The sequence below is a fragment of the Gigantopelta aegis genome, chromosome 10 (assembly GCF_016097555.1).
Source record: "Gigantopelta aegis isolate Gae_Host chromosome 10, Gae_host_genome, whole genome shotgun sequence".
Taxonomy (NCBI): Eukaryota; Metazoa; Mollusca; class Gastropoda; order Neomphalida; family Peltospiridae; genus Gigantopelta; species Gigantopelta aegis.
Genome location: NC_054708.1, coordinates 72245141 through 72266874, shown reverse-complemented (window position 1 = coordinate 72266874; position 21734 = coordinate 72245141). Strand labels below are relative to the sequence as shown.

The window sequence follows — 21734 nt, the reverse complement described above, 5'->3', positions numbered from 1 at the left end:
TCAGGGCCGAAAGACGTGTAGGCTATCTCAAGTGCAGAGTTCAGCCAGACCGAGCGAAAACAAAATGTTCACTAGACTGATTTGTGCGCTTCATATTAAACCAAATGGACATGACGAATACCAATCAAATAGTTCGCGATTGTTAGGAAGAATGTTCCTTGGCTGAACTGAGGACAGCTCTTGGTGCGAATATACATCATGCTTCAGAGTCAGCCGACACCCGCGTGTCAAGAGATATCGTTGCGGACATTAAACAATACGATTACGCAAAAGTAAATCTTGATGTAAATTTGTAGAAAAACAATAGTTGTTCGCATCAATGAATACCTAACTGCAGTTTTTGTTTATTCCTTTGTCATTGTTAATTTCGTACCCATGGTCGAGAGCACGCATGCAGATCGCTACTGCGGGAAATGAACATTCAGTATTTTAAATACTGTTTATACAAATTGCAGTTAAATGTACACTGAATAAAAGTAGTTTACAATAATCATATTTGTTAGATAATTTTAGCTATAAATTTGTAAGATTGTGAGGTGACATTTAATAAGTTAGCTGGATTTTAAAAAGACTGTACATTTTAATTTTATTAAATTTTTTTTTTCTTTTTCGTTTTTTTTAAAAATAAATGGAGTATACTATGAAGTCGGTATTCTTAGCCGAGGTATTTTGCAAGCAGAAATCACAAGCATTTAATACGATGCTGAAATCAACAGCAACAACATGGCACAAATTATGAAATTGGGGTGGGGAATTGATGGGTCACTTAAAAAAAAAAAAAAAAAAAATAATAATAATTTAAATTAACATAAAGATTGCTATTTAAAAAAAATAATGAGCTCTATATAAAAAAAGCTCACAAATTTTTATTTGGGAAAAAAGGAAGAAAGAAAAAACAACCACCCACCCCCATATTTCTGTATGTTTATTAATTTAATGTCATAGGCCTTAGAAGCACCCCACTCCTGCTGAAAAAATCGAAGTAATATATTAACTGCCCCTACCCCCATTTAGGTTTTGTTATTCCTATTTATTCCAGTCTGTACACAATTAGCTGAAAAAGATACATTTTCTTATTCATATATAAATACTCTATACAGTACTGCGTAAAACAAATTTGGCTAAAGCATTTTCAATATGGCTAATAAAAATTCCATTTGGCTAATATTTTGGCTACAGGTATTTTTGATCCAGGGTGAGCCCTGCAAAGGTCAACATTTCTTTGATGCTGATAATTATGGTAAAAGTAGTTCAACTCCCCCACCCCCCAAAGCTATATTTTTAGTCATTGACTGAAAATATAAACATTTATATAGTCATGTTATTCTTCCTGAAATCATAAATATCTCAAATATTTGTACACAATCTGTTTGTTTTATTTGTTTTCTTCTTGAAGTATTATATGACAATTGATAAAACATCAAAGATGTATATACATTGTTACTATTTTGTAATATGCTTGTACTTAAATAACAGTATTTTCAATTTGTTTTCACAGGAGCTTGCTATGAATGTGATCACCCATTTGACAGATGCTTTGATGGACATATCAAAAAGTTCCCCAACTGTCGCAAGAATTATTGCCAAGTAAAAGACTGTTTTTAAATAAACCCCAGGAACAAATATTGAATAAAAAAAGTTATATGTTAAATTTCAAAATTTCTATATGACCCATAACATCTTGGACACCTGAAAACCTTTGACATGTGTTTCTAGCACAAAAACTGATGAATGCAGGTTATTAGCAGAACTTGCTTGTAGTCTTATGTGTGCAGTCCAGTGTATATCAAAATTGTACATCATTAGCTGACCCATATGACTACATTAAAGACACTGAGAAAGATTCAAGTTTGTCTTCTCATAAATGTTAAGATTTTGGTTGTAAACATAGTGTATATTGAATAAAAAAATAGTTTTGTCAAATAGAGTTAAAATTCATGTAGAACTGATGTTGCAAAGACTAATGCTGTTTGGCATAATGATGTTTAAATAACTGCCAACATTAAAAATTTGATTTTATTTTAAAGGAAACAGTGTGAAGCACTGTTTAGCTTGATGGATATATCTGATGAGGTAGACACTATAGTACAAAACCAGACCAAAGAAAACAATCCAGTTACAAGCACTGAATCAACAGATACACAACAAGAAAAAGTAAAAAAGGTTTGATATTTAAGTTTAAAATAACTATTTATATCTAAATCTGATATACGTATATTGAATATTTATACAAAATAAGGATATATAGAGGTTATTACCAGAGTGTTTTTCGGTATTGTCAATATCATATATTAGGAATATAAATTGTATTATGCAAGCCTCTGGAGAGCATAATACATTATTTTTATTCCTAATATATGATATTGACGATACCGAAATACACAAGGGTAATAATCTCTTTATCATATAAGCTCAAGCTTAATACAACGTGTTTTTGTAAACTGTACACGCAAGTTTAATTCCAGTCCGCCATTACTAGATATTCAAATGACGTAAGAATATGTGGCGCGGTATATTTTTTAATGGAAATGACGTCAAACTCGAATGACGTCATTTTGGATTTCCTTACATCAAAATAAAGTTATGCCTAACATTTATTGTTTTCTGAACGCTGGACAGCTTTCAGTGTCAAATTGCCACTGAAATGTTTTTATTTGATGACTATGAATGCATACGTCAATCATGGAGTGTCACCTAAGTACGTATGCTTATAAATGTCAATAAACCTAGTGCCGAGACTTCAACTAATTTACATCTAATTTGCAAAGTTATCAAATTCTTAAAGTATGTGATCTGAAAAATATCACATACTTTGATTGCACTGAAAATGTAAGATATTATATGATAAACATTTATATACATGTAGTTAGTGTATTTTTATTATTTATTTTATTTTGTTTCATGAATTTTATTAATTATGCCCAGATCATTGAAAATGTCAGGGTTGGGAAGCCCTGCACGAGTCACTGCCTTACAATATGCTTTTAATTGCTACAAACGTATTAATTACTCAAATTGAACTGAATGTTAGCATTCATAAGGGGACATTTTGTTTTTCTAAAACATAAAATGAAAAAAAGGAAAACAGCACGAGAAAAGATCTCGAGAGAGAGAGAATGATAGAATACTGATAACTTAAATTAATAGGTTTTGTGTTTGTTTTTCTTTTGTTTATTTCCAAACAAGCTGAGATTTAGTTAGTGTATTTTTACATATTGTAAGTATATAATAGATGGATTGTTACATCTTGTGGGAAATGTGCTCTTCATTATTACTATTACTTTATTACTATTTTAGTCAAAATCTAAAGTGAAGCATCTGCTGACGATGTTCGAGAAGGTTGGTGATGCAATGCTGGTTTCAGTCCAGTCCGTGGATGAGGAATCTCTGATGGTCAGTGAACAGAGGCAGATGACAATGCTGGTCGAGTGGAGTAAGGTAGATGTGGACGACATCCACCTCGCTGTGGGACTGAAACACTCAAGTGATGATGGGTCTGCTTCCTTCACCCTCCCCATGGCCAACACATTCAACACGTACAACCAGCAGAGGAATGCATCTGTCAAGTCGGTTAACTTGCAGGTGGAGTATTCAGTTATTCATTTCTTTCCTCATAAATGTTTTTCCATCCATCCATCCATCCATCCATCCATTCATTCATTCATACATCCGTTCATCAATTGATTGATTGATTGATTCATTTGTTTCTTTATTTGTTCATTAATTTTTTCATTAACAATAATAAGGACCAATTTCTGTATGAGCTATCAGTAAAAAACCCACAAGATACAGCCCTTTTCAGACTGAATTTTTTTTGCATATTGTTTTTTGCAAATAAGAAGTTTTACATAATTATATAAGTTTGATTTTTTAATGTAATCTTATTCATATACTTAACTTTGTTTAACACCCAATAGCAGATGTTTTTTACTTTTTATTCTGGGGTATCATTAAACATTCATTCCAAATAAAAAGTAACACTCACTCACTCACTCACTCTCTCTCTCTCTCTCTCTCTCTCTCTCTCTCTCTCTCTCTCTCTCTCTCTCTCTCTCTCTCTCTCTCTCTCTCTCTCTCTCTCTCTCTCTCTCTCTCTCTCTCTCTCTCTCTCTCTGTGTGTGTGTGTGTGTGTGTGTGTGTGTATTTCTGTCTCTGTCCCCTTCCTCTTCTCAAAACAGAAAATACAAATTACCAAAAGATGGAGGCAGAATACATTTTATATTATCCCATTGTTCTTAGGTGCTGTTTTTGAAGAAAAATCCCTTTTTGTGGTCATCGACAGCGAAGAGAATCAATTTACCAGTGATGATGATTTTACTCAAAGAGCGAGAGGAAACCCAGACACTTGCTTTGTCGAATTTCTCTAGGCCTGCAGATATTTTCATACCACTGGACAGTATGTATATATGATCATTCTTGAATGTTGACATATTTTGCTGTTACCTAATGCAGTTTAATTCAGTAATTTGTTAATATAAATTATTACTCTTACTTTGTTGCATCCATGTTTTCCTAAAGCAGCATTCTCATTAAGCAGTTTGTTGCACCAACTTGTCACATCCAGTCAAATTGTACTGTGAGAACACCTAAGTAAAATATTCTCAATCCCTCGCCTCGTTCAAATCCAGCTATTTTAAGCACTATTCAAATAATAATAAATTTTAAGAGATACCTTTGTTGTTGATTTTGATGTGTTTGTTAAAATAATGATGATGTATTGAGTTATCACTTTCTCAAGTTTCTTCAAAAATTGATTTAAATATTATTTAAATATTCACAATATGCACTATTGTTCCTCATACTATACATATTACATGTATGTTGATGTTGTTTCTTTGAATGTATGTATGTATAATATCATGTATAAATTAGAGAGTGCCTCATGGGAGACCAGTAACCTTGTACTGAATGTGTTTACCCTCTGAAAATAAAGAATTTTATTATTATTATTATTATTATTATTATTAATTAAGTCAGAACAAGTCATGTTGAAGTCATACCAATTAGAACATGTCCTGTTTTCCACAACAAATCGCACACGACAAGTCGCATAATGAGAACACCACTTAAAGTAATCAGTAAGCTATTAAAACTTTACTCATGAAAAGTTTTGTCTTTCTTATCATATGGCTAGATTACACATATTATAGTGTTGCACACGACAAGTCGCATAATGAGAACACCACTTAAAGTAATCAGTAAGCTATTAAAACTTTACTCATGAAAAGTTTTGTCTTTCTTATCATATGGCTAGATTACACATATTATAGTGTATTTGAGTAACTTTCAGTGTATAGCCCAATCAGCCATTTCTCGTTTCAGCCAGTGCTCCAAACCCAGTGTAATAAAGGCTGTGGTATGTACTATCCTGTCTGTGGGATGCCTCATATAAAAAATCCCTTTCTGCTAATTAGAAAGAGTAGCCCATTACATTGCGGCAGTGGGTTTCCTCTCATTAATTGTGTGGTCCTTAACAATGTGTCTGATGCTATATAATTTTAATTATAATTAAAATATGTTGAGAGCGTCTTCAAATAAAACATTCCTTCCTTCCTTTCAATGTTTAATTTCTGTTGTATAGTATAGTTTCTGTTATGCTTTTAGTGATTGTGTAGGTACAATGTAAATTATAATTTCTCCCCAGTTCCGACCCAGTTGACAGATAACTACACACACTTGTTCATTGTTTCACATGACGCCATCAACAAAACAGTGTTATGGTCCACTGCCCTGAACTTCACCATTCCATCTGCTGATAAGAAAATGAATATTTTGAAGATCGTCCCCATAAATACGACACTGAAGCTACATGTGTTCTGGGGAACAGCGGATTCAGATATTGGCGTCAACCACACAGAAAGCAGTGGATCTGACTGGCCAATTCCGGATGGGAATCTGTTGACATACAAGAACCACAAACAGGATCCACAGCTTTTATTCTTACCTAAGAATATCCTTGGAGTGAACGACACTAATTTTTATGTTCGCGTTCAAGTTCAGGTGATTGATTATTTTAGTACGTAGTAATAAAAAAAGAATAAAGGTGAGTATGATTTTCTGAATTTGTTCAGTGTATGATCAGACCTGTTGGTGGGCCTAGGGGGCTATTTCTTGTTCCAGCCAGTGCACCATGACTGGTATATCAAAGGCTGTGGTATGTGTTATCCTATCTGTGGGACAGTGAATATAAAAGATCCCTTTCTACTAATGGAAAAATGTAGCAGGTTTCCTCTCTAAGACTACATGTATATATAAAAATTATCAATTATTTGACATCCAATAGCCAATAATTAATAAATCAATGTGCTCTAGTGGTGTTGTTAAACAAAAACAAACTTTAACTTTGTTCAGTGTAAAGTATTCTGAATGACCAGTTTTGTTTGATTCAGTCACTCAATATCTTGAAGTGGTTTTTGAAATAAGAAAAATTATGAACTTCTTGAACAAAGAATATATTTTTGTTTCTAGTGTGATCCATTTACACAAACAATTTGATATCTTTATTAAATTCCTCTTTTTTTCCCGGTAATTTAAATATGCATTGCTATCAATTTTAATTGGAATCCACAAATGAATTGGGTATGATTATGTTTTTTCTTGTTGTTTAGCTTGGCCAGATTGTTGATATTAAAACTAATGAAACAACAAACTTTCAAGTTGAAGTTGGAATACAGTTGTTTACAGCTGAATGTTCTTACTGGGATGAAGACCTGGAAGAATGGAGACAAGATGGTTGTAAGGTTAGTTGCTAGATATGTTCACGCCATGCAAATGGCGCTTAATAATATTATGTATTGAGAGGAAAGTTTACACACAGCATCAAAATTATTATTCAACTTTTTAAACATGTATTTATGTTCACTAGCAAAATGTTCTAGTCATTAGTAGATTGATTATAATTATTCATATCTGTAAATATGTATTATTCTGGACCTCATGATATGTGTTACATATAGGTCCCTTAATTGGTGTATTTGTTACAGTGCTGTTTTAAGGCTGAGTACATGTTCACACCATCACTTGCATAAAATGTTAGTGTATGTTTAAACAGTATTAGTTATACAGTGAAACCTCTCAAAACTGGACCCTCTGTAAACCAAAATTCCCTCAAAACCGGATGTTTTTCATGGTCCTTGTTTAAATATCTGTGCAGAAGAGAACCTCTCTAAATCGTATACCTCTTAAAACCAGACTTTTTACTTGGTCCCGAGCATGTCCAGTTTAGAGAAGTTTCACTGTACTTTATAACGGTGAACATTTTTAAATTGGTTGTCTTAATTGTAACTCCTCAAATCACTGTTAGCTAGCTGTGCAGCTATTGACCTGTTTGCTATATTTTGCATTGTAAGAATTAAAATTTATAGCTATATATATTCCACAACCTGTTAAAGAGTCATTGTTACATTACATACACAGTGCAGGGTTTTATCACCTAGCTATGTTTTTATACTCCAGTAATCCGCATCATTTCCCACCATTGCCCAAAGCCTATGTTGTTTTTTTATTCCCAATTTTAGACTAAAAAATTTCCAATCTGAATGTAAATATTCCTTTTGTTAATTTAAACAGATATCCATGTATTTTGAAATCAATATATAACACTTGACAAGTACTCCTTCCCTCACCCATAACATTTCATAAGACAGAATAGATATTATATTAATTTGAATAAATACAAGTACGTGTGTATGTACTTGGCTTTAATATGATGTTTTTGAAATAAAACAATGATAAAATTCCCAAAGTCAAAGCCATGAGCGTCAAGTCACATTTTAGAGATAAAAGCCTGCAGTGTAGGGCCTATTAATCTATTAATATTTGTTAAGTTGTTAATGAGTCCTATTTTGTTTCAAATAGGTTGGACCCGTAACCACTCTGCTGAGTTTACACTGTCAGTGTGACCATCTGACAGGGTTTTCCGGAGGTGTGTTTGTCGCACCCAACCCTGTGCATCCTATTAAGGATGTGCCCCTGTTCCTGACCTTTTTCGACAACCCATTAGTCATCTCCCTCATGATTTGTGTTTGGATTATGTACTTGCAATTATTATCTTGGGCACACAAAGTAGATTATAAAGATTCCCAAAAGGTGTGTTATAATATTTTTTTGAGTGTGTACCATCTATGATGGTTGTGCACGTGTGCGTGTTTTGTAAGTGGATGTGTGTTGACATGTACGTGCATCTGTGTGTATGTGTCTGTCTGTGTGTATGTGTCTGTCTGTGTGCCTGCTTGTATTTGTATGGGACAGGAGTCAACACAGTGTATATTAAATGTTTTGTGTGTGGGTGTGTAGTTTATATATATATCTCTATTCAGATTTCTGATGTGATATGTAATGTTTGACACCCATTACTGATATATTCTGACTGGAATATTCATTTATTTATTCATCCATTCACTCATTTTTAAATGGCATGATTGTACTTTCTGATATAACATGAAGTGAATCTTTCAACCACATATCCATATCGATCTGCATGGATATGTCCTTTCTTCATGCAGTCTCATTATCATGTGCTTCAAAGATGGACATGTTAATTTCTAACATAAATGGTCATACTTTTCAGAGCAAATCTGAAGATGGGGGTTATTTTAATATAGTAATTGAGACTGCTTTTAAATGAATGAATGAATGTATGAATGAATGTTTAACGACACCCCAGCACAAAATTAGAGATCAGCTATTAGGTGTCGAACAAAGGTAAGTACATCAATATGATTATTTCCATTAAAAATAAAAATGGCATAATTATGTAGAGACTGCTACAGAAGTCAGTATGGTTAAATATGAAGACAGCTGATATCGTATATCATGACTTTTCCCTATAATCATAATCACTAGAAATATGAACATTCATTTTAATTAACAATGTTACTGTAACATTATTGGTTTCATTGCCAATTGCTTAAATTGTATAAATTTAGTTTTAATTCACCCTGTTTTTTTCATTTCACATTAAATTTAAAACATTATTTATATGGTCATGATGATACACATGTATGCTAAAAGAAATTGGTGATGTGAATTTTCAATGCTTGTATGCCTGCTTAATCCAAGTCCAGCCATTGTTTTTATGAAAACCATTGCACTGTTGTGACATGTTAGTGTGATGATAGATACTTTATTTGATTGTCACAGACTGGTGTTTGGAAACCATTGCACTGTCGTGACCAGATACCATTTGATTGTCACAGACTGGTGTTGTGGAAACCATTGCACTGTCGTGACATGTTAGTGTGATGATAGATACTTTATTTGATTGTCACAGACTGGTGTGGTGGAAACCATTGCACTGTCGTGACATGTTAGTGTGATGATAGATACTTTATTTGATTGTCACAGACTGGTGTGGTGGAAACCATTGCACTGTCGTGACATGTTAGTGTGATGATAGATACTTTATTTGATTGTCACAGACTGGTGTGGTGGTGCTGGCAGACAACAGGCTGAAGGACCATTACATGTATCTGATCTGTGTGGTGACCAGCTGGTGGCTGCATGCTGGCACAACGTCGAGAGTGTTCATGTACCTCTGTGGTTCAGACGGGGACTCCTCACCACATGCTCTGTACGACCGTGAGCGCCATCTCTTCACATCAGGGGCAGAGAATTGGTTTCTGCTCAAAACCAGGGATTGCCTTGGCAAGATCAAATCTGTTGTCATTTGGCATGATAACAGTGGAAACAACCCATCATGGTACTTAATTAATTAATATGGCTGTTTTTATACTTTATATTATTCTCTTAAAATGACCTGTAGCTATACTACACTTTATATCCAAAATAGCATTCAGTTAAAGTGATGCCAGTTTAATTATTACAATATCTGTTGATGGTATAATTTTCACTTTGATATATGTCTTGTTTTACAATGTAAAATTTAATGTAAAAAACTTTACACATTGTACAATTGAAAATCTACTAAAACTCTACTGTGTACTAAATATAATATTTTTCATAAAAAAAAAAAATAGTACATAGTCTTCTTTTTTTCAATTTGATAAAATGTATTTTCTTTCTTCTTTATGAGTTTTTTTTTTGCAAACACCTGATATTATCACTGTATTGAGTGCATGTTTTCACAGCTCTATGTATTCCAGTGAGCTGTGTCCTATGCTAGTTTTAATTTAGTAAACTAGTCTTGGAGGGGGCTGGGATGGAGTTCAGTGGTAAAGCGCTCGCTTGATCCGTGGTTGGTTTGGGATCGATCCCCGTCAGTGTGCCCATTGGGCTATTTCTTATTCCAGCTAGTGCACCACGACTGGTATACCAAAGGCCATAGTATGTGCTGTCCTGTCTGTAGGATGGTGCATATAGAAGATCCCTTGCTACTATCAAAATTACCAAATGTTTGACATCCAATAGCCGATGATCAATAATTCAATGTGATCTAGTGGTGTCGTTAAACAAAACAAAGGATGTATGGTCCAGTAAAGGATCTCCTTGGGGATGGCTGTCCTATTGACGAGGCACTAGATAGAGATTCATGTAATCAACCACTATTTTACCAAATTCCAATTCAACAATGCATTGTGCAGAGATACGGTTATGACCATGCATAACGGTTTTGTCGTTCAGATTTGTTTAATCCCTTGACTGTAAACCTATAGACTTCAATGTGGAAGTCTGAGAAATTTGACAGTGGTCCTGCATGTGGACAAGTACATATAGCAATGTACAGTAGAAGCTTATTGGGTCAGACTCAGAAGGGTCGACTACACCACAACACTCAAACCAAAACCAAAGTCCCTAGTTACATTTACACCTTGTTGACTGAATGGTTAGTACGAACTACCTGATGGGTTGAGCACTGATGGTATTCTATTAACTGGCTTGTACTTCTAAAAGTGGTGATTGTCTTCGACACCATATAACTGTAAATAAGAAATGTTTTAAGTGTGTCGTTAAATAAACCATTTCCTTCCTTCCTTCTCTAATTTGCTCTCTGGCAGGTACCTAAAAGAAGTTGTTATTAAGGACGTGCAAACAAAGCAGACATGGCATTGCCTCTATGACAAGTGGCTCAGAATCTGTAGAGAATACAAACTGATTCACGCAGACATACCTGCCATAGAAGGAGAAACATTTTCCAACAGGCATTTGTACCATTTTTCTCAGACGATGAGCCAGGGTGTGCGCAATGAGCACTTGTTACTGAGCATCTTCGTCAAGATGCCGGCCAATCTGTTCACGCGTAAACAGCGTCTCACGTGTGCCCTCTGTCTCGTGGTGCTCATCATGCTGGCCAACATCATGTATCACGGCATTCCACGGGATGACCGCGAGGTCCAGATCGATTTCGGACCATTCCAATTCTCGCTGGTCAACTTAGTGATAGGAATACAGAGTGCTGTCATGGTCGTTCCTGTCAGCATGGGGATCGTCTTGCTGTTCATGTCAGTGGAACCAAGACCAATGGCAGCAACAAAACTAGAAGGGATTGATGTCACTTCCAACAAAATCAGGCAGATGCTGGCAAAGGAAAAGAAATGGTCTTGTTGCAGGTGACAAATTAATTGTTCATTATAATTACAGCTAAATTGTCAAATATTTACTGTTGTACGAATGTTGTCTGTTTAATATATACAGGTAATTTCAGGCAGCTGATGGCAAAGGAAAAGAAATGTAATTGTTCATAAATTACAGCTAAATCGCCAAAAATATTTTTTATTATATGTGTTTAATATATACAGGTAATTTCATTTATAATTATATTGAAGGTTCGGAAGAAAGTTAAGCAGAAAGTACATGTAGTTGTTTATAAGATGTTTTTGTACTTCCTGAGTAGGTACTTGCATGTATAGCTATACTTGTAAGATGATCTGTTTTCATATTTTATGTTTTCACCAAACCTATGTCATTGTGTGTGAAACTATTTTCAAAAATATGTGTATGTACAGTGGACTCTGTCTAAACTGGCTTCTTTGTAAACTGGCACGATTTCCAAGTCCTGTCCTAAAAAATATAGCATTTGATCAGTACGTCCCACCTGATAAATGCTCTTCAATAAAGGTTGAACTTGTAACTTATTAAATTGAAGTCTGACTGCATGATATGAAATCATTTGATGAAATGCTAAAACAGTGAATAAAATCCATTTTAGCAGTGTTATGTACCTAATTTCTTAAATGCCATCAAAAAGTAGTGGGGCTTATTCAAAGACATGGGCTGATTTCTGGTCAAATACTGTATTTCACACAAATTGACATACCAATTTGTTATCTCTCTGTTTTTGTCTCATTGTTGTTTTTCTTTGTAGGTTGCCATGGTACTTTGTCTACTTTGCATATTTTATAGCGATTGGGACTTCCATCATCTGCTCCTACTTTGTGATGCTGTATGGCCTCAAATACGGCTTCAACAAGAGTATAGCCTGGCTGGTTTCATTCTTCATGTCATTCTTCCAGAGTGCACTGGTCATACAACCTGTATTAGTCTTTATCTGGGCTTTTCTGCAAACAGTGTTGTTTAACCAGAGAGTGAAATATGAAAGTGGAATAGCCAAGACATCCTTATTGGGTACAGTTGTTACCTAGGCTCACCTCAACCTTTAAATTGGGGCTTTTTGTACTATCGGGTCATTCCATATCAGTTCAAGAAATTGTTTTACTTCATATAGCCACTAATTGTCTTCATATTTTGTCAGATGATTGTTAAATTATTCATATATACATAGAACTCAAATCACACCCATTTTGCCTAATTACTTTAAAAAAATGTTGCTTAATGAACTTTTGCTTAATTAGCATAACCTCAATAAGCTGTATAAATTTCTGCTAGTATTTCACCTAGAGGCTTGGTGTTTATAACGTTTTAAAGCTCATTTGAATCCCAGAAATCTGAATAATGACATGTAATTTAAATTTTATTTACAATTTTACTCACAAGAGCATTAATTACTAATGCTGTTTGACTGGGAACATATATACTTGTTGCCACGGTTTGATCAACAGTTGTCACAAAAATCTTGACAGTTAATAATTAGTGTATATTATGTGTATCTTTGAAGTTTAACCGGCCTCGGTGGCGTCGTGGTTAGGCCATCGGTCTACAGGCTGGTAGGTACTGGGTTTGGATCCCAGTCGAGGCATGGGATTTTTAATCCAGATACCAACTCCAAACCCTGAGTAAGTGCTCCGCAAAGCTCTGGGTAGGTGTAAACCACTTGCACCGACCAGTGATCCATAACTGGTTCAACAAAAGCCATGGTTTGTGCTATCCTGCCTGTGGGAAGTGCAAATAAAAGATCCCTTGCTGCCTGTCATAAAAGAGTAACATATGTGGTGACAGCGGGTTTCCTCTAAAAAACAGTGTCAGAATGACCATATGTTTGACGTCCAATAGGCGATGATAAGATAAAAAAAAATCAATGTGCTCTAGTGGCGTCGTTAAATAAAACAAACTTTACTTTTTTTACTTTGAAGTTTACAACTGTAGTTTGATTTTTGTAACACACAGGCTAAACACGTTAAATGCTGTAAAAAATTAGCCTACAGAATACCTCTAAGACTAAATATCAATAATTCGGCAGGTGAACTTCTCATTATTTGTTAAAACAGGTATTTCCAATGCTAAATCATTGAATTTAAATAAAATACACACCAGACACACACAATATATTTTAACTTTGAAATTGGCTGAAACAAAATATGAGTCATACAATATACAAGTTATGTATATTATTACTTAAAGGTGTTTGATAAATTAAAGGGTATAAGACAACATATTGATGCAAAATTGTTAACAAATTAAAACTGAAGTGTACATATGTACATTAGCTTCCTCTATGTTGGTAAGTGCAGAGTTCTTTTTATACAAGTGCCTGATTTAATTGTTTTCATTACCTAGATAAAAATGAGGAGTACTTGGATCAGGAATCACTTGAAAGAGAAGTCGCACCCCAGGACGAACCTACAGAAGTGTTGGGACCCTACGTGCCACCATTACCAGAGAGCATCCTTCAGAGACTTCATAAACGAATCGTGCTCAACCAGATGACGTGGGAGGTTCTGTTGCAAATCATCATGTACCTTACGTTTGTTGCTGTCGCCTTGCTGGCACTGCTGGGCCACAGCGATGTGAATAAGTCATATCACGTGACCAAGAGCATTCACGATGTCTTTATCGGTGCATCATATGGTGACCATGATGTTCCCTTTCATCAGGTGAGATCGGATTTATATTTCTGGCCCTTAATTGTCTTCCCAAAGACGCCGTAAGGCGAGATGTAAATGTTACTTGTCTGGTAGTGCTGAGGTCATAAGTTTATGCATTTATCTCTATGTTACGTTCACACATTGACCTCAGTTTCTCATAAATTAAAACTTCTGAATCAACGAAAAATGGACTTGCCATCATCTTTGGATGTTCACCTCAGTGCATGTTAATTTATTTTTGTTATGTTAGACTTGCAGACTTGAATTAGTTGTCTATCATTTGCAGATAGTTGACATGCAATCATCTTCAGTGCATTCATCTTCAAATATATATATATTTGAAGATGATTGCATGTCAAATGAGATACAAAAAATGAAAGCAAATAAATACAAATACCCTAAACATAATCCCCATAGTGTAAATTATCACGTGATATTAATTAAAACAGAAGAAGGAAATGTTTTATTTAAAGACACACTCAACACATTTTATTTACAGTTATATGCCATCAGTAATTAAAACAGACTAATTTGTTTTTAAATGTCTGTTAGCTTAAAACAATGAAATGACAGAATATCAAAATTTCAGAGATCTTGTCTGTTTCACATCACCTTTTAAAACAAAACATTTTATTATTATTTGGTCCCTTGTATTTCTTTTGTCGCTTATAATATATAGCTATACATGTAGCTATAAGGTTTGCAGATTATTTTTAAAGGAGAAACATTGTGGAAATGTGAAAGAACAGTTTTGGCAGGTACTTGTGATGATGTGATGATGCTTAAAGTGTATGTTTCTGTTTATTACTGCTGCAGGTTGCAGACTGGAAATCCATGTGGGAGTACATGAATGTAACTTTTCTATCAAATATGACGCCGGGGCCAAATCATTCTATCTCTAATTCTGTAGCATACCTTGTGGGCAGAGCAATGCTGCGACAAATACGAGTATACAAACAAGGTAACATTGCTAAATATAGCTGCTGACAGTACACTGATGCATATTAACAGTTTGGGTAAGAATTTGCTTATGGAGCCAATTATTAATTGCCAACAAATGAAAGCACAGTGTTTGAATTTTACCACAGCAATAGTGGCGAGTGATGTGGTTCTGAAAGTTGGACGTGGTGCACTACCTGGTTTGTTACTGAGACCTTCACGTTATTCCAGGTTGTAAATGTAAGAAAGTTGGACGTGGTGCACTACCTGGTTTGTTACTGAGACCTTCACGTTATTCCAGGTTGTAAATGTAAGAAAATTGGACGTGGTGCACTACCTGGTTTGTTACTGAGACCTTCACGTTATTCCAGGTTGTAAATGTAAGAAAGTTGGACGTGGTGCACTACCTGGTTTGTTACTGAGACCTTCACGTATATTCCAGGTTGTAAATGTAAGAAAGTTACAGTGTGTTTTGTTTAACGACACCACATTGATTCATTAATCATCAGCTATTGGATGTCAAACATTTGCTAATTTTGACATATAGTCTTAGAGAGGAAACCTGCTACATTTTTTCATTAGTAACAAGTGATCTTTTATATGTAGACAGGATAGTACATACCAAGGCCTTTAATATAGCAGTGCACTGACTAGAACGAGAAATAGCTCAATTGACCCATCGATGGAGATTGATACTAGACCAACCGTGCATCTAGCAAGCACTTTCACCACTTGGCTACATCCCACTCTCATAAATGTAAGAAATACATGTAGTAAAGTTGTCATTGATATAGGGAATAACTTGTTACTGTCTTAAGATATTCACTTTATCCTGCGAAGGTTAGAATGGAAAATGCAGCGAGGCTCTACTGAGCTACATTTACCATTCGACCTGAGCAGGGTAAAGCTGATATCTTAAGACAGTAACCAGTTATTTCTTTTATCCTGCAATCCTACCAGAATAGTCGAAAAATCATTATTTATTCCTTTTTTGTGTATGCAAATCGAGTATCATCAACCTAGCAAGGCATTTGCCGTAAGACATCATACAAGATACATGACGTCTTTCTTTGTAAGACGCTAGCTACATGCTGCAACATTCAAAAAGCATTTCTAAACTCTAATTCATAAATAAATATACAAGTTTTGTATTGTTATCGCAAAACTAAAAGTTACTTGCATTATTGTACTTAAACAAATTGTTTAAAGAGTATGTTTATTGAAAATCTAGTCTGAAATACTTGGGTTGAGACGGGCTTGTCACGTGACCTATATTTTTGTTCAGTGACCGAAAATATAGAGATTTATCTAGTCATCATATCTTGCCAATGTATACAGTGATTGCGGGATAAAACACGAATATCCAGCACACTGCAATGGCTAGAGCTCAAATCACCAGGGTGAAATCATTTTTGATAGAGAAAACTTGACAAAAATAAAATTCCTTGGTGTCCCTCTTTTGAAGGAAAAGTTTGTCTTGGTATCCCTCCAATGTGCCATGGTGCCCTAATTTCTGTAATTAAACTGAAGACATTAACACTTGCCATGTCCCTACTCCCCACCCACCCAAATTAAAATTAGACTCATTGAGCTGTAAAACTAAAACTACAGGTTGAAATTCAGAAACATTTGGGCCTTACATGTGAGGAATATGGAGGATGAAACTTTTACATCAAAAAGGATTGTGAATTGAGGCCAGTAAAATTATAAAATGTCTCCGATTCTTTAAAATACAGGGCATTTGGAAAGCCTGTACAAAGAATATACAGATCATGTATTCTTCCATTCAGCTATGACGATATATTCGGATGTAATATAATTACACTCTTTTTGTAAATATTCCATTAAATACTTTCTTTAAAATATTCAGTGAAGTTCAGGCAATATCTAATCATTTATTATACTAACCTTAACTGCAACATTCTGTTAATGCCAGACTTTCTACCAGAAAATAATTTGAAGGTATGCAATAAAAACAAAACAGATGATAAGTGTCCCTACTAAGTGGTTATTGGTTTAAAATCTTGTTGAAATTGGACACTGCATTTCATGTACCGTGACAAATATTAAACAGCAGTTCTTTTACTATAATCTATCTAAAAATTATAAAAATATATCCATTAATTTTCAAGATTTTAGGGTATAAAATTTAACTCTTCTTACTTTCTAGTGTAATTAAGCCCTGAATACCTTTTGTCAATAATATATTTGTATTATTATAGTTTGTAGGACTTTTGAAATCAAGTTCCATGGGGTAGACTATATTTATTTTGCAGTTGACATTGAGTGGTCCATGCAGCTTATAAAATATGTGACAAATAAATGGTGTGCATCTCTTATTTTAAGTGTTAATGTTATTTTTTTCTAAATACAAATATCATTTAAAAAAGATTTATAAATATTACATTAATGTTGTGACTGATAAAGATTTGCTAAATTCTAAAGTGAATGGTTTGTTTCTTCTTCAGACACTTGCATCAATATCTTTGAAACGAAGCAGAGACAGAAAGCATTTCAGAGCTGTACTGAACCCTTTAGTTATAGTTCTGAAGAAACTAGAACTTACAATGAAAACTGGAAAAGTGAAACCACTGTCAACGGAAGCTCCATGTGGTCATACCAGCCTGCCAGACAATTAGATACTCTACTAACTATGGGAAAGCTTGCTATCTATCCTGGTGGAGGATATGTTGTTCAGCTACCAAGAAATGTCAGTCTGGCACGCGAGTGTTTAGATGATATACAACAAAAAGCATGGATTGATGAATACACACGTGCAGTGTTTGTGGAATTCACCCTCTTCAACCCAAATGTCCAGACGTTTTCCATGGTGATACTGATGTTTGAAATTTCCAATACTGGTTTCGTGATCACCGACCATCAAATCTACACAGCAGACTTTTATTACTATCAAAGTGATTTTGAGAAATTTGTTGCTGCTTGTCAGATTGTCTTCGTTTTATATCTGCTGCTATTTACATATTTGGAAATCAAGAAGTGTTGCAAGTTGACCTGTTACCAGTACTTTCGTAACTCTTGGAGCTTTGTTGAAATTACCATCTTGGTGTTAGGATATTCTTTTGTTGGACTCTCTATTTATCGATTTCTTGTCTGTGCTCACTTAATGGATGCTTTCCGAGACTCTAATTATGAAAAGTTTGTTAGTTTTAATACAGCTGCTTTTCTTGATTCGTTAATTACACATGTCATGGCAACTTTAAATCTGTTTATAATCATCAAGTTAGGCATACTCCTTCATTTGAATTGGCGAATATCTATGCTTATACAAACTATTCAGTTAGCAAGACGAAAGCTTGTTGTGTATTCTTTTTATCTATTTGTATTTACCTTTGCATATGCGTTGTTTGGTGTTCTTGTCTTTGGCACTATACTTAGAGGGTATAGAAATTTATATACCACAGTCACATCAATGCTTCTTTTTATGATAGGAAAGTCTGATTATTATGGTCTTAAAGAAGCCAACTCTGTTCTTGGTCCTGTATTTTTCTTTCTCTTTGCAGTGACATTTCAATTTGTGTTGGAGTATTTTTTTCTCATACTTTTAATGGAGGCATTGCATGACATAAAGTCACACACAAAGAAATTCCGTAAAGAGGTCAACCTGTTTAAACACACATTGAAAAAGTTCAATTTACAATAAATATTAGATAAACAGAAAGAAAACAAAAATCTACAAAATTTGAACACATAATTGTTGTTCAGTGAAAATGGATATTTAAAATTCAAATCCAAACATTTTTCGATGCCCACATCCATTAGGTTCATGCTTGTCCACCCTGGGTCCAGTCTCTGGTATGACCAATGGCCTGACCCAGGGTAGATATTTAAAATATAAATTTGAAGGTTAATATCCCTTTCTCTGATGTCTTAGTGACGGTTCTAAATACAAAGTTCAATCCCCTGAAGTTGAGAAAAGTGTTAGGTGGCCTCGCATTATTATAAATACACATATTCAGTTGATCTATCATAGTTACTTTATAGACTAAGGGCATAGAGCTCATTTTATTATATTTTTCTGTTAACTACATATACTTTGTGTCAACATGTGATATATTGCGTGAAACAGATTTATTTCACAAACTGCAAAGCAATGAGTAAACTATATACAAACTGATATACATGTTACAATTTTTATAGCTGATTGCTTTTCAGTTTTGATTTTGAAATAAATTGATTAGAAATAATTTCCAGATCAAAACTAATTAATTTTTTTGTTAATCAGCAATAAATTAAGACAAATTGGGCATTGTTTTTTATATTTTGTTTAAGATTATGTTCTTCACGATATATGTTCCAAAAAATTATTACGTTAAGGTTTGCGAGACAAATACATATCAGAATAAATCTAATTATTTCTATATATTATGCCATTGTGTGCATGTGTGTGTGTGTTTATTTTGTTTTATTGTTTCATAAATAATTTTACTAACCCACCAAGTATAAAAATTGTTTGTGCAACTCTCCTGTAAGCAACTGAGAGATAAAAGTTTTCCAGATTTTTAATCATGTGTTCAGTGTTTCTTTTTTTCTTTTTTCGCTGTCCAACATTTTTACATATTTGGTTTCAGCTGATGCTTTGCATGTATTCTGAATGGGGGCCGTCATTTTAGACTATTGTGAAAATCTCATTACCTAACCACCAATGTGTTTTTTCATAACCTTCTTGTTTGGCACCCAATGGCCGATGTTTTTCTGTGCTGGGATGTCTTAAACATTAATTTATTCATTCACTCTGGCAACTGAAGTGTTGATGTTGTTCAAAGCTGACTGAGGGAGTATGGAAAGACGTCTCTTAAGATAGTTGTATACCAGCTTCAGTGGTGTAGTGGTTAAGCCACGAGTCTTGATGCTGGTAGGCATTGGGTCTGCACTAGTTTTGTTTTGCATTGTAAGATACCATTTTTAATATATATACTTTTCTTAAAATTTATATTAAAGTCCTGTCCTGATCTGTCCATACAGATTTCAATATTCCGTCTATGTAGATCTCTTTGTTTGCCCATGCAAAATCCATCTCTAAGAATATAATCTGTAGTCCAGATACCAATACAAATCAACACAGCTTTGATCCAGTGGTAAATTGTCAGTCTGATGGACAGTCTGACTAGGATCGAAACCTGTTGGCCTATTTAACTATGTCTTGTTCCAGTGAGTGCTCCACATGTGGTCGAGCGGAGGCAGTAGTATGTACTATCATGTCTGTGGAATGCTATATATGAAGGATCTCTTGTTGCTAATAGGAAAGAGTACGTGCTGGCAGCTGGTTTCCTCTCTCATTATCAGTGTGGCTCTTAACCATGTCTGTCGCCACATAACCATAATTAAAATCTGTTTAGTACGTCGTTAAATAAAACTAAATTTAAACAAAAAAACCCCACAAACATTCCAATTCTCTATATTGGTCTGTTTGCAAAGTCCTTTTGGAAGTTTGGGTTCCCACAAGTTGGATGAGGTACAAACGTGGCATGTTTGAGTACTTTAAATATTCAAGATAACTGCAAAACATAACTGGCAACATATTTCTAGGGATTAATATATTTTAAAATTACCCTTACTAATTAAAGGATTGCAACATGATTTGTGTCCAGCTTGTGACATGAACATTGAAATTACAATTTCTAATTCATTTAAAATTACATTGCATATAGAATTTTTTTTTTTGTGGTCAGTGACTGAGCCTTGGGGTCAAGAAATTCATTTACAACAACCCCTTGCTCAATGGGACGCTGAATCTTCGTTTAAATGCAATATGGTTGTGGAAATGGACAATGAAAAAAAAAGGCAGGTGCAGGGATTTATTCGTAGGGGTCTAGACTTTGGCGAGCGAATATTATAGGGAGGTGGAGTCATGATCACCCGGAAATATATTGACGGGGGGGGGGGGGGGGGGGGGGGATTTGTTTCAGAAGTGGGGGGAGGATTTGACCTCCGAACCCCCGCACACCGCCTGAAAGGAGTGGTCATATCTTGTATTCCGTCTTTACAAAAGCTAAAAACGATACTATTGCAAGGCAATAGGGTACAAGGAAGTAAAGTTTTACATCTTGCATGAATGTAAGCCTCCAAAATTGCTGCATCAATAACGAAATGGACACGCTATAAGTATTGAATCAGCTGAAGCAACAATTTTAAAGTCGACCACTAGGTTTCTGAGGTGCATCAATCCATTTTGGAAATATCTAGTGTAATAGTTAAAAGTAAAGTTACATCATATAGTCAAGGTACATGTAGTCTGCAATGTTGAGCTTGCTGTGATAAATGGACTTATGGTCACATTATACCCTTAGTCATTCATGTTCTGAATGTGATGAATGAATTAATTTTCACGACACCACAACACGAAAAATACATCGGCTATCAGGCCCGTATTGGGGGGGGGGGGGGGGGGGGGGGGGAGAGGAGGTTGGTTCGAACCCTCCCACAAACGCTGAGGTCCACTTTTTCTTATTCTTTTTTCTTTTTTTAATATTGCAGAAATACTTGATTGTAACTTTTGCAACTCCCATAAAAGAACATTTGCTTGTCTTCGTCGTTTAGCACTCCCCTTAAAGGCATACTGTCACGGATTTAAGGACCTTATTTCTCTAAAAATGGATAATAACTAAAAATTACATT

General features: G+C 34.7%; 1 protein-coding gene across 2 annotated transcripts in view; it reads left to right on the top strand.

The window, feature by feature from the left end:
• Nucleotides 1-19622, top strand: part of LOC121384314 (polycystic kidney disease protein 1-like 2) — a 43907-nt gene extending 24285 nt beyond the window's left edge. The window contains exons 17-29 of one of the 2 annotated variants that reach the window (XM_041514647.1): nt 1499-1587; nt 2028-2154; nt 3298-3582; nt 4240-4396; nt 5645-6000; nt 6609-6740; nt 7858-8088; nt 9420-9700; nt 10956-11507; nt 12263-12522; nt 13852-14168; nt 14976-15120; nt 17567-19622. In XM_041514647.1, coding sequence (XP_041370581.1) covers nt 1499-1587; nt 2028-2154; nt 3298-3582; nt 4240-4396; nt 5645-6000; nt 6609-6740; nt 7858-8088; nt 9420-9700; nt 10956-11507; nt 12263-12522; nt 13852-14168; nt 14976-15120; nt 17567-18759 — 4125 coding nt within the window. In that variant the 3' untranslated portion in view covers nt 18760-19622. Of the gene's footprint in view, nt 1-1498; nt 1588-2027; nt 2164-3297; nt 3583-4239; nt 4397-5644; nt 6001-6608; nt 6741-7857; nt 8089-9419; nt 9701-10955; nt 11508-12262; nt 12523-13851; nt 14169-14975; nt 15121-17566 lie in introns of both variants that reach the window. The other variant, XM_041514646.1, reaches the window with a different exon arrangement.
• Nucleotides 19623-21734: the final 2112 nt, after the last annotated feature.